At 36.2% G+C, this 13,703-nt stretch overlaps 1 protein-coding gene across 2 annotated transcripts in view; it reads left to right on the top strand.

Annotated features, from left to right (window-relative positions):
* The window catches only part of LOC101687247 (A disintegrin and metallopeptidase domain 3), a 109,751-nt gene that overhangs the window by 62,166 nt on the left and 33,882 nt on the right, over window positions 1-13,703 (top strand). For both annotated transcript variants that reach the window (XM_004758204.3, XM_013059259.2), the window contains one exon: window positions 11,266-11,455. In XM_004758204.3, coding sequence (XP_004758261.1) covers window positions 11,266-11,455 — 190 coding nt within the window. The remainder of the gene's footprint in view (window positions 1-11,265; window positions 11,456-13,703) is intronic.

Raw genomic sequence — 13,703 nt, 5'->3', positions numbered from 1 at the left:
CGTTAGAATGACAAGACACATCTATATGCTACCTACAAGAGACTCATTTTTAACCTAAAAACATATGCAGATTGTGAGGGGATGGCAAACCATTTATCATGCCAACAGATGTTAAAAGAAAGCCAGAGTAGTAAGACTTCTATCAGAAAAAATAGATTTTAAACTGAATCTATAGAAGAGATGAAGAAGGGCAGTGTATCTTAAGAAAGGGGACTATCCAACAAGGAGATGTAACAAAGGTAGATCTATATTTCTCCAACATGGGGGTGCATGAATAAGTAAAACAATAACAAACATGAAAGAAACTCATTAATAATAATACAATAATAATAGGGGACTCCAACACCTCCACTTACACCAATGAATAGATTTAAACGGAAAATCAAGGAATCAATGGCTTTGAATGACACACTGGATCAGATGGACCGCAAAACACTTCATCCTAAAGCAGCAGAATATACATTCTTTTTGAGTGCGCATAGATCACATACTGGGTCAGCCTTCAGCAAGCACAAAAAGATTGAGCTCATACCATGCATATGTTCTGACCACAACTCTATGAAATTTGAAGTCTACCACAAGAAAAAATTGGAAAAGACCACAAATACATGGAGGTTAAACAACATGCTACTAAAGAATGAATAAGTTAACCCGGATATTAAAGAAGAAATAAGAAAACGCATGAAAATGAAAGCACGGTGGTCCAGAACCTTTGGGATGCAGCAAAGTGGTCATAAGAGGAAAATATATAGCAATATAGGCCTACCTCAAGAAGCAAGAAAAATCTTAAGCAAGCAACTTAATCTTACACATACAGGAGCTGGAAAAAGAACATCAGATGAAGCTTAAAGCTGATGGAAGAAGGGAGAATATTAAAAATCAGAGCAGGAAAAAATAATATAGAAATTTTAAAAATAAATGAACTAAGAGATAGTTCCTTGAAAAAATTAATGAAATTGATAACCCCCTAGCAAGACTGATCAAGAAAAAAAGAGAAAGGACACACATTTTTTTTAAAAAATCACAAATGAAAGAGAAGAAATAACCAATACCACAACTATCCAAACTATTATAAGAGAATATTATGAAAAAGTATATGCCAATGAATTGAACAATCTGAAAAAAATGGATAAATTCCTAGAAACATACAAACTACCCAAACTGAAACATGAAGAAATAGAAAACTAAAACAACTAAAAACAAGCAAAGAAATTGAACCAGTAATCAAAAATCTCCCAACAAACAAAAGTCTAGGGCCAGTTGGCTTCAAAGGTGAATTCTACCAAACATTTAAGGAAGAATTAAAACCTATTCTTTTCGACTATACCAAAAAATAGAAATGAAACAAAACCATTCACATTTATTATATGAGGCCAGCATACCCTGATTCCAAAACCAGACAAAGATTACACTAAAAAAGAGAACTATAGGCCAATATCCCCGATGAACATGGATGCCAAAATTCTCAACAGGATACTAGCTAATCAGATTTAACAGTGCATTAAAAGAATTATTCACCACCTCCAAGTGGGACCTGGGCTGGCAGGGTAGTTTGACATAGACAAAGCAATCAATGTGACACACCACTCTGATAAGGAGAAGAACAATATGATCCTCTTAGTAGATGCAGAAAAATCATTTAACAAAGTACAACATCCTTTCTTTTTTTTTAATTTTTTAATTATTATTATTTTTTTATAAACATACAATGTATTTTTATCCCCAGGGGTACAGGTCTGTGAATCGCCAGGTTTACACATTTCACAGCATTCACCATAGCACATACCCTCCCCAATGTCCATAACCCCACCCCCCTGTCTCCAATCCCCTCCCCCAAGCAACCCTCAGTTTGTTTCTTGAGATTAAGAGTCACATATGGTTTGTCTCCCTCCCAATCCCATCTTGTTTCATTCATTCTTCTCCTACCCCCTTAACCCCCCATATTGCATCTCCACTTCCTCATATCAGGGAGATCATATGATAGTTGTCTTTCTCCAACTGACTTATTTGACTAAGCATGATACGCTCTAGTTTCATCCACGTTGTCGCAAATGGCAAGATTTCATTTCTTTTATGGCTGCATAGTATTCCATTGTGTATATATACCACTTCTTCTTTATCCATTCATCTATGATGGACATCTAGGTTCTTTCCATAGTTTGGCTATTGTAGACATTACTGCTATAAACATTTGGGTGCACGTGCCCCTTCGGATCACTACGTTTGTATCTTTAGGGTAAATAACCAATAGTGCAATTGCTGGCTCGTAGGGTAGTTCTATTTTCAACATTTTGAGGAACCTCCATGTTGTTTTCCAGAGTGGTTGCACCAGCTTGCATTCCCACCAACAGTGTAGGAGGGTTCCCCTTTCTCCGCATCCTCGCCAGCATCTGTCATTTCCTGACTTGTTAATTTTAGCCATTCTGACTGGTGTGAGGTGATATCTCATTGTGGTTTTGATTTATATTTCCCTGATGCCGAGTGATCTGGCACGTTTCCATGTGTCTGTTGGCCATCTGGATGTCTTCTTGGAAGAAATGTCTGTTCATGTCTTCTTCCCATTTCTTCATTGGATTATTATTTTTTTTTTTTTTTGGTGTTGAGTTTGCTAAGTTCTTTATAGATTTTGGACACTAGCCCTTTATCTGATATGTCATTTGCAAATACCTTCTCCCATTCTGCCAGTTGTCTTTTGGTTTTGTTAACTGTTTCCTTTGCTGTGCAAAAGCTTTTGATCTTATTTTTGTCCTTGCTTCCCTTGCCTTTGGCAATGTACCTGGGAAGACATTGCTGCAGTTGAGGTTGAAGATGTTGCTGCCTATGTTCTCCTCAAGGATTTTGATGGATTCCTTTCTCACAGTGAGGTCCTTTATCCACTTTGAGACTATTTTTGTGTGTGGTATAAGGAAATGGTCCAATGTCACTTTTCTGCATGTGGCTGTCCAATTTTCCCAACACCATTTATTGAAGAGGCTGTCTTTTTTCCATTGAACATTCTTTCCTGCTTTGTCGAAGATTAGTTGACCATAGAGTTGAGGGTCTATTTCTGGGCTCTCTATTCTGTTCCATTGATCTATGTGTGTCTGTTTTTGTGCCAGTACCATGCTGTCTTGAGGATGACAGCTTTGTAATAGAGCTTGAAGTCTGGAATTGTGATGCCACCAACTTTGGCTTTCTTTCTCAATATTCCTTTGGCTATTTGAGGTCTTTTCTGGTTCCATATAAATTTTAGGGTTATTTGTTCCATTTCTTTGAATAAAAATGGATGGTATTTTGATAGGAATTGCATTAAATGTGTAGATTGCTTTAGGTAGCATAGACATTTTCACAATATTTGTTCTTCCAGTCCAGGATCATGGAACATTTTTCCATTTCTTTGTGTCTTCCTCAATTTCTTTCATGAGTACTTGATAGTTTTCTGAGTATAGATTCTGTGCCTCTTTGGTTAGGTTTTTTCCTAGGTATATTATGGTTTTGGATGCAGTTGTAAATGGGATTGACTCCTTAATTTCTCTTTCTTCTATCTTGTTGTTGGTGTAGAGAAATGCAACTGATTTCTGTGCATTGATTTTATATCCTGACACTTTACTGAATTCCTGTACACGTTCTAGCAGTTCTGGAGTGGAGTCTTTTGGGTTTTCCACATATTGTATCATATCATCTGTGAAGAGTGATAGTTTGACTTCTTCTTTGCCGATTTGGATGCCTTTAATTTCCTTTTGTTGTCTGGTTGCTGAGGCTAGGACTTCTAGTACTATGTTGAATAGCAGTGGTGATAATGGACATCCCTGCCTTGTTCCTGACCTTAGCGGAAAAGCTTTCAGTTTTTCTCCATTGAGAATGGTATTTGCGGTGGGTTTTTCATAGATGGCTTTGATAATATTGAGGTATGTGCCATTTATCCCTACACTTTGAAGAGTTTTGATCAGGAAGGGATGCTGTACTTTGTCAAATGCTTTTTCAGCATCTATTGAGAGTATCATATGGTTCTTGTTCTTTCTTTTATTCATGTATTATATCACATTGATTGATTTGCGGATGTTGAACCAACCTTGCAGCCCTGGAATAAATCCTACTTGGTCGTGGTGAATAATCCTTTTAATGTACTGTTGAATCCTATTGGCTAGTTTTTGGTGAGAATTTTTGCATCTGTGTTCATTAAGGATATTGGTGTGAAGTTCTCTTTTTTGTTGGGATCCTTGTCTGGTTTTGGGATCAAGGTGATCCTGGCCTCATAAAATGAGTTTGGACGTTTTCCTTCCATTTCTATTTTTTGGAACAGTTTCAGGAGTATAGGAATTAGTTCTTCTTTAAATGATGGTAGATTTCCCCTGGGAAGCCGTCTGGCCCTGGGCTTTTGTTTGTTTGGAGATTTATGATGACTATTTCAATCTCCTTACTGGTTATGGATTTGTTCAAGTTTTCTATTTCTTCCTGGTTACCTTGTGATAGTTTATATGTCTTTAGAAATGCATCCATTTCTTCCAGATTTTCAAATTTGTTGGCGTAGTGTTGCTCATAATATGTTCTTATAATTGTTTGTATTTCCTTGGTGTTAGTTGTGATCTCTCCTCTTTCATTCATGATTTTATTTATTTGGGTCCTTTCTCTCTCTCTTTTTTTTTTTTTGATAAGTCTGGCCAGGGGTTTATCAATTTTATTAATTCTTTCAAAGAACCAGCTCCTAGTTTCATTGATTTGTTCTATTGGTTTTTTTTTTGGTTTCTATTTCATTGATTTCTGCTCTGATCTTTATGATTTCTCTTCTGCTGGGTTTAGGGTTTCTTTCTTGTTCTTTCTCCAGCTCCTTTAGGTGTAGTTTTAGGTTGAGTACTTGAGACCTTTCTTGTTTCTTTAGAAAGGCTCGTACTGCTATATATTTTCCTCCCAGGACTGCCTTTGCTGTGTCCCACAGATTTTGAACCATTGTATTTTCATTATCATTTGTTTCCATGATTTTTTTCAATTCTTCTTTAATTTCCCGGTTGACCCAATCATTCTTTAGAAGGATGCTGTTTAGTCTCCATGTATTTGGGTTCTTTCCAAATTTCCTCTTTTGATTGAGTTCTAGCTTCAGAGCATTGTGGTCTGAAAATATGCAGGGAATGATCCCAGTCTTTTATTACTGGTTGAGACCTTATTTAGGACCCAGGAAGTGATCTCTTCTGGAGAATGTTCCATGTGCACTAGAAAAGAATGTGTATTCTGTGGCTTTGGGATGAAATGTTCTGAATATATATGTGATGTCCATCTGGTCCAGTGTGTCTTTTAAGGCCTTTATTTCCTTGCTGATCTTTTGCTTGGATGATCTGTCCATTTCAGTGAGGGGAGTGTTAAAGTCCCCTACTATTATTGTATTATTGTTGATGTGTTTCTTTGATTTTGTTATTAATTGGTTTATATAATTGGCTGCTGCCATGTTAGGGGCATAGATATTTAAAATTGTTAAATCTTCTTGTTGGACAGACCCTTTGAGTATGATATAATGTCCTTCCTCATCTCTTAAAATAGTCTTTGGCTTAAAATCGAATTGATATGATATAAGGATTGCCATCCCAGCTTTCTTCTGATGTCCATTAGCATGGTAAATTGTTTCCCATCCCCTCACTTTAAATCTGGAGGTGTCTTCGGGTCTGAAATGAGTTTCTTGTAAGCAATATATAGATAAGTTTTGTTTTTTTATCCATTCTGATACCCTGTGTCTTTTGATTGGGGCATTTAGCCCATTAACATTCAGGGTAACTATTGAGAGATATAAATTTGGTGCCATTGTATTGCCTGTAAGGTGACTGTTACTGTATATTGTCTCTGTTCCTTTCTGATCTCCTACTTTTAGGCTCTCTCTTTGCTTAGAGGACCCCTTTCAATATTTCCTGTAGAGCTGGTTTGGTGTTTGCAAATTCTTTCAGTTTTTGTTTGTCCTGGAAGCTTTTTATCTTTCCTCCTATTTTCAATGATAGCCTAGCTGGATATCATATTCTTGGCTTCATGTTTTTCTCATTTAGTGCTCTGAATATATCATGCCAGTTATTTCTGGCCTGCCAGGTCTCTGTGGATAAGTCTAATATTTTTACCATTGTATATTATAGACTTCTTTTCCTGGGCTTCTTTCAGGATTTTCTCTTTGTTACTAAGACTTGTAAATTTTACTATTAGGGGACGGGGTGTGGACCTATTCTTATTGATTTTGAGGGGAGTTCTCTGCACCTCCTGGATTTTGATGCTTGTTCCCTTTACCATATTAGGAGATTCTCTCCAATATACCTTCTGCTCCCCTCTCTCCTTCTTCTTCTTCTGGAATCCCAATTATTCTAATGTTGTTTCATCTTATGGTGTCACTTGTCTCTCGAATTCTCCCCTCGTGGTCCAGTAGCTGTTTTTCCCTCTTTGGCTCAGCTTCTTTATTCTCTGTCATTTGGTCTTCTATATCGCTAATTCTTTATTCTGCCTCATTTATCCTAGCAGTGAGTGCCTCCATTTTTGATTGCACTTCATTAATAGCTTTTTTGATTTCAACTTGGTTAGATTTTAGTTCTTTTATTTCTCCAGAAAGGGCTTTTATATCTCCCTAGAGGGTTTCTCTAATGTCTTCCATGCCTTTTTCGAGCCCGGCTAGAACCTTGAGAATCGTCATTCTGAACTCTATATCTGACATATTACCAATGTTTGCATTGATTAGGTCCCTAGCCTTCGATACTGCCTCTTGTTTATTTATTTATTTATTTTTTTTTGTGGTGAAATTTTCCGCCTTGCCATTTTGTCCAGATAAAAGTATATGAAGGAGCAAGTAAAATACTAAAAGGGTGGCAAAGACCCCAGAAAAATACACTTTAACCAAATCAGAAGAGACCCCAAATCGTGAGGGGGGAGAAAGGGGATAAAAAGAGGCTCAGAAAAAAAAAAAGAGAAACAATTAAAAAAAGAAAACAAATAAAGAAAAATATAAAAAAGAAAAAATATATATATAGATAAACTAGTTACAAAACGTTAAAAAAGAAAAGGGTAAAAGTTAAAAAAAAATTTAGCAGAAAAAATAATTGAAATAAAAACCCCACAAATTAAATTAACTGCAAGACTAATGAATCATGGGGAGAAGCCAGGAGTTCAGTGCTTTGTGTACTCCTTCTCTGGAATTCTGCTTCTCTCCTTGGTATTGAAACTGCACTCTTGGTAGGTGAACTTGGTCCTGGCTGGATTTCTTGTTGATCTTGTTGATCTTCTGAGGGAGGGGCCTGTTGTAGTGATTCTCAAGTATCTTTGCCCCAGGCAGAATTGCACCACCCTTACCAGGGGCCCGGCTGAGTAATTCGCTCGGGTTCACTTTTGGGAGCTTTTGTTCCCTGAATGCTTTCCGTAGAGTACCGGAGGATGGGAATGAAAATTGTGGCCTCCTAGTCTCCGGCCCAGAGGAGCCGAGAGCTTGGGGCCCCACTCCTCAGTGTGCCCTCAGAGAATAGCGCCCAATAACTCCCGTCTCCCTGGCCTCCGGCCACGCTCCAAGCTCACCCAGGCTGCCACCGGTTCAAGGTAGCCCTAAGCTGAGAGCTCATTCCTCGGCTCTCTGTAGCTGGCTTCCCCATTCTAATACCTGCAAGCTCTTGCGACACTGAGGCACCCCCGATTCTTCTGTGACCCTATGGAACCTGGGGCCATGCTGACCCTGCGTGGGCTTCACCCTGGTTTAGCCTCTGGAGCGATGTCCTTCAGCAGAACAGACTTTTAAAAGTCCCGATTTTGTGCTCCATTGCTCTGCCTCTTGCCGGGAGCCGGCCCCTCCCCGTCGCTTTGGATTCACTTCTCCGTGAATGAGAAAGTGGTTGATTTTCTGTTTCTAGAATTGCTGTTTTTCTTCTCTTTGATCTCCCGTTGGATTTGTAGGTGTTTGCAATGTTTAGATAGGCTATCTAGCTGATCTTCTGCTGCCTGATGTAGCCTCTGCCTGCTACTTACTTCTCCGCCATCTTGCCAACATCCGTTCTTGATAGAGAGAACATATGTCAAAATCATAATGGCCATATACAAAAAACCCACCCTCAATGGGGAAAAATTAAGAGCTTTTCTTTTATGGTCAAGAACAAGACAGGAATGTCCTCTCTCAACAGTTACTTAACATAGTACTAGAAGTCCTAACCTCAGCAATCAGACAACAAAAAGAAATAAAAAGCATCCAAATAATGAAGGAAGAAGTCTTAACTTCCACTATTTGCAAACAGCATTATACCTTTATAAGAAAAACCTAGACTGGGCATCTGGGTGGCTCAGTGGTTTAAGGCCTCTGCCTTCGGCTCAGATCATGGTCTCAGGATCCTGGGATCGAGCCCCGCATTGGGCTCTCTGCTCAGCAGGGAGAATGCATCTCTGACTACTTGTGATCTCTCTGTCTCTGTCAAGTAAATAAATAAAATCTTTAAAAAAAAAAAAAAGAAAAACTAAGACCCCACCAGAAAATTGCCAGAACTGATACATATATTAAATATAGTGGCAGGATACAAATTAATATATGGAAATCTGTTGCATTTCTTTACACCAATAATGAAGCACCAGAAAGAGAAATCAAGGAACCAACTTTATTTATAGTTGCACCAGAAACCATAAGATACCTAGGAATAAACCTAACCAAAGAGGGAAACTGTATTCTAAAAACTCTAAAACACTGATGAAAGAAATTGAAGATGACAAAGAAGTGGAAGAACAGTCCATGCTCATGGACAGGAGTAACAAAATGCTAAAATGTCTGTAACAATTGACAATTGTTCAAATGTCTATACTCTCCAAAGAAATCTACATACTTAATGCAATCCCTATGAAACACCAATAGCCTTTCTCACAAAAATAGAACAAACAGTCCTGAAATTTGTTTGGAACCACAAAAGACCCTGAATAACCAAAGCAATCCTGAAAAAGAAAAGTAAACCTGGAGGTATCTCAATTCCAGACTTTAAACTATATTACAAAGCTGTAATCATCAGGATAGTATGGTACTGGCACAAAAACAGATACAGAGATCAATGGAACAGAATAAAAAACCCAGAAATGGACCCACAACTATATGGTCAACTAATCTTTGACAAAGCAGGAAAGAATATCGAATGGAAAAAATTTCTTTAACAAATGGTGCTGGGAAAACTCGACAGTAATATGCAGAAGTTTGACACTGGACCACTTTCTTATACCATACACAAAAGTAAATTCAAAATGAATGAAAGACCTAAATGTGAGACCTGAGACCATCAAATTACTAGAGAACACAGGCAGAAACTTCTTTGACCTCAGCCATAGCAGCTTCTTACTAGACACTTTGCCGGAGGCAAGGGAAATAAAAGCAAATATGAACTGGGATTTCATCAAGATAAATCCTTCTGCACAGTGAAGGAAACAATCAACAAAACTAAAGTCATTCTTCAGAATAGGCAAAGATGTTTGCAAAAGGCATATCTGATGAAAGATTAGTATTCAAAAATATAAAGTACCTATCAGTGAACTCAACACACAAAAAACAAATAATCTAGTTAAAGAATGGACAGAAGACATTAACAGACACTTTTCCAAAGATGACATCCAGATGGTTAATGGACACATGAAAATATACTCAACATCACTCATCACCAGGGAAATATAAATCAAAACAACAATTAGATATCACCTAACACCTGTCAGAATAGCTGAAATTGACAACACAAGAAAACAGATGTTGGCAAGGATGCAGAGTATGGGGAACCCCTTATACTGTTGATGGGAATGCAAACTGCTGCAGCCAATCTGGAGAACAGTATGGAATTTCCTCAAAAAGTTAAAAATAAAACTATCCTTTGATCCAGCAGCTGCATAATGGGTATTTACCCAAAGGATACAAAAATACTGATTTGATGGGATACATGCCCTCCGAGGTTTAAATAGCAGCATTATCCACAGTGGCCAAATTGTGGGGAGAGCCCAATGGCCACTGACTGTGAATGGCTAAAGAAGATGTGGTATATATACACAATGGGATATTACTCAGCCATTAAAAGAATGAAATCTTGCCATTTGCAATGATGTTGATGGATCTAGAGAGTATTATTCTATACCAAATAAGTCGGTCAGAAAAAGACAAATGCCATATGATTTCCTTCGCATGTAGAATTTACGAAATAAAACAGTGAATTTGGGGGGGGGGGGAACAGGCAACCATAAAAGAGACTCTTAACTGTAGAAAATAAACTGAGGTTTGCTGGAGGGGAGGTTGGGGGGGTGATGGGTTAAATGGGTGTTGAATATCAAGGAGGGCATTGTTGTGATGACCACTGGGTGTTTCATGTAAGAGATGAATCATTAAATTCTGTGCCAGAAAGCAATGTTACACTTCATGTTAACTACCTGAAATTTAAATAAAAATTTGTAGAAAAAATTGAAAAAAAAATGCAATGGTTGACTCTCAATTGGATCTGTTTGCTGTGAAGTGCCAATATTGTGATGTTGGTGAAATCTGGATAAATCTGAAGATTAGGTATTTGTACTGTACAAATGTCTCCCAATTTTGAAGGGTCTTTTTTTGAATTAATATCTATGCAGTAATTATATGTTAAAATATTTAGAGTTGTTAGAATCATGTTTGACAACTTATTCTTCATTTTTTTGGGAAGATTTTTTCTTTGGTCTATTTTCATGCCATTTCTCTAAGTTTTATATTGTTACAAAATTAAATAAAAATTCATTAAATAGTACATGTAGAAGTACAGAAATATTTCAAAAGGTAACAAAATAAAAGGAATCCTAGATTTATATGTTTTATATAATCAATATTGAGATATTTTAATTAATTTTGTTATCAAAATACAAACAATTCTGGTTTTTCTTGTGACACTATCAACCATTGGTATTTCTTCAGTTTTCCACATAAATTTTCTAGTGTGTTTCATTTTCTTATAATTAATGCTTTTAATAGTGCTTATAATTGTGATGTTGGCAATCATAATGAAAATAATAATAAGACATATTTAAAGAGAGGTATTTTTTGGTGTGGCAATCATTATATGTGTTTTAATATATTTTAACTCATGTCACCTTAACTCCCTCTACTTACTAGATGTCTTGTATTGAATCGCAATAGAAATAAACCTATTGTTTTTATTTACAACTTGTATTAAAGATAAAAATCCTCTCCCTTCCTTCTTGGCTCCTCTGTAAGTGCAGTATTACAGAATTTTTGATACTTGTCAGTACTTCAGAGTGTTGCTTTAATAGTGATTTTATTCCATTTATCTGAGGAATATAATTTATTTTTAGACATTCCCATGGTGTCAAGTTTTTTAGCAGTTGCAACATGGATGAATTTAAACGTATGGCTTCACAGCCTGAATTTGAGTGTCTTCAAAATAAAACAGTTTCAGAAATGGTTTACCAAGGAAGAGATGTGGCAGCTTGTGGCAATGGAATTTTGGAACCTCCTGAACAATGTGATTGTGGCCTTGCAGAGGTTAGTGACAAACATTTCTAACTCATCTAAAGATTTATTTTTGTTTCTCATGTAGTCTTCTCAATAGAGATGTAATACAGGAGGACTGTTGTTGAAATGCGGCTACCATTTAATTAAACATCTAAGATACAGGGATATGGGGCATGTGATAACTGTCTCATCCTGAATTTGAAGCATTTGAAAATGTTACATTGGTAACATTAATCCTGTAAATATCACCTCAGGCATGTGAATTCCTTGAAGCGCCTGCCCTGGTTCACTATGTTATTACATGTATGTTGTATACCTCCTCATCTCCTAATTTCCATCCTTGCATCTGAGGGAATGTCATTTATTTTAACTTGACTTCCCAAAATTATAATAGTAATAATCCTTGGTTTGTATTGTTATATTTAGCTTTTTGCTGTTACTCCTTTTTTAGTTGTGCTTGGTAAGATGGCTAATAACCACATTTTTGTTGTGCCTGTTTTCACACACTTAAGCATGATATTTGGAATGTTCCATGTTCACTTGAGAAAATGCAAACTCTTGTTAGAAACAAAAGTTTATACAACTTGATTACATGATATTTTCAGTAAATGCCTAAAATCGTCTGTATTTTTATGAATTTTATTTGCCTGAACTCTTAGTACCTGAAAGGTAATATTGATACCCACAGCTATGCTTTTGGATTTGCCTAATTCTCACTATACATTATTCAGTTTTTTGCTTTGTTTTTTGAAGCTCTTTTATACAGTGGAGACTTATAATATGATTGTTATATCTTACTAGAAATTTAACTTTTATTTTCAAATACTGGGTCTCTACCTCTAATGTTGTTTTCTGTTTTAAAGTCTATTTGGAAAAAAAAAACAAGGTCTATTTGGTTTGAGATATCTGTATATCTATGCACATACTACCTTCTCTTCATCAGTATTTCCCTGCTATTTCTTCCTTCTCATTTAGTTTTTCTGTACTAGTAACTTCACGATCTACATTTACTACCCAATCTATCTTTGATTTATCAGATTATACTCTTAAACATTATTGTGAGTAATATTTTTGCATATATTTTTTTAACCAAAGTCCATAATTTATTCAGATTTATTTTCTTTTCACCAACAGCCTCTTTCTGTACTAGGATCTTCTCTAGGATACCTCATAACATTTAACAGTTATGACTCCTTATAGTCCTCTACATTGCATATGTTTTTAAGTTTAGTTGTTTCACATTTTTCTTATTTTCTATGTTCATTTTGCCACATTTGTTTTTTAATTGGATTTTTGTTCACTTCTTTTTGAATCTGCATGCTTTTTCTTTCTTCCACCATTTATTGCAACAATTATTGGATATGTACTTTTTATTTTCCTCTAGTGATTATTCTTACATTCTTAGCATGCATATTTAAGTTATAACCGTATCTAGGCCACCTCTAAAATAATGGGATTTAACTTACATAAAATTCTTGTAAATATTGCATTTCTGTCACCTCTGTGCTTTACATTAGAAAATACCCTAAAGGGGCACCTGGGTGGCTCAGTGGGTTAAGCCGCTGCCTTCGGCTCAGGTCATGATCTCAGGGTCCTGGGATCGAGTCCCGCATCGGGCTCTCTGCTCAGCAGGGAGCCTGCTTCCCTCTCTCTCTCTCTCTGCCTGCCTCTCCATCTACTTGTGATTTCTCTCTGTCAAATAAATAAATAAAATCTTAAAAAAAAAAAAGAAAATACCCTAAAGATTTCATTCTGAAAATACTTCCTTTATTTTACCTATTGTTCCTTTTGGTCATTAGTATTTCTTTGCATGACACAGTACCATTCTGAAAGAATTACATTTAAATTATATTCTCTTTCTTAAAATATACTTTATTATATTTTAGTTATCTTGAAAGGAAGTTCTCTGCCCACTTGAACAATAAATATTTATGTCATACTTATTTCATTGTGATATAAAATACACAGGAAGTATATGCATGAAAGACAAATTAAGTCTGTGTGGATAGATACTTAACAAGCACCTGAATAATTTGCACTCAAGCCTCATCAAGTAAGTTTGAATACGATCCCTCCTCTTCAGTTTTTAGGAAGAGTTTAGGAAAGTAAGTATTAAAACTTTTGTAAATGTTTGGAAGAATTCACCAGTGAAGTCATCTAGTCTTGGTCTTATGATTCTTGGTAGGGTTTTGATTGCTAGCAATCTATTCATATTTTTATTTCTTCATGATTCAGTTTTGGTATATGTGTTTCTAGGAATTTATCCATTTCTACTAAG

This window comes from Mustela putorius, unplaced genomic scaffold (genome assembly GCF_011764305.1).
Source record: "Mustela putorius furo isolate JIRA1106 unplaced genomic scaffold, ASM1176430v1.1 tig00003976_pilon_pilon_pilon, whole genome shotgun sequence".
Classification (NCBI taxonomy): domain Eukaryota; kingdom Metazoa; phylum Chordata; class Mammalia; order Carnivora; family Mustelidae; genus Mustela; species Mustela putorius.
Note: the sequence above shows the minus strand (reverse complement) of the source record. Positions and strands in the feature narration are given on the sequence as shown.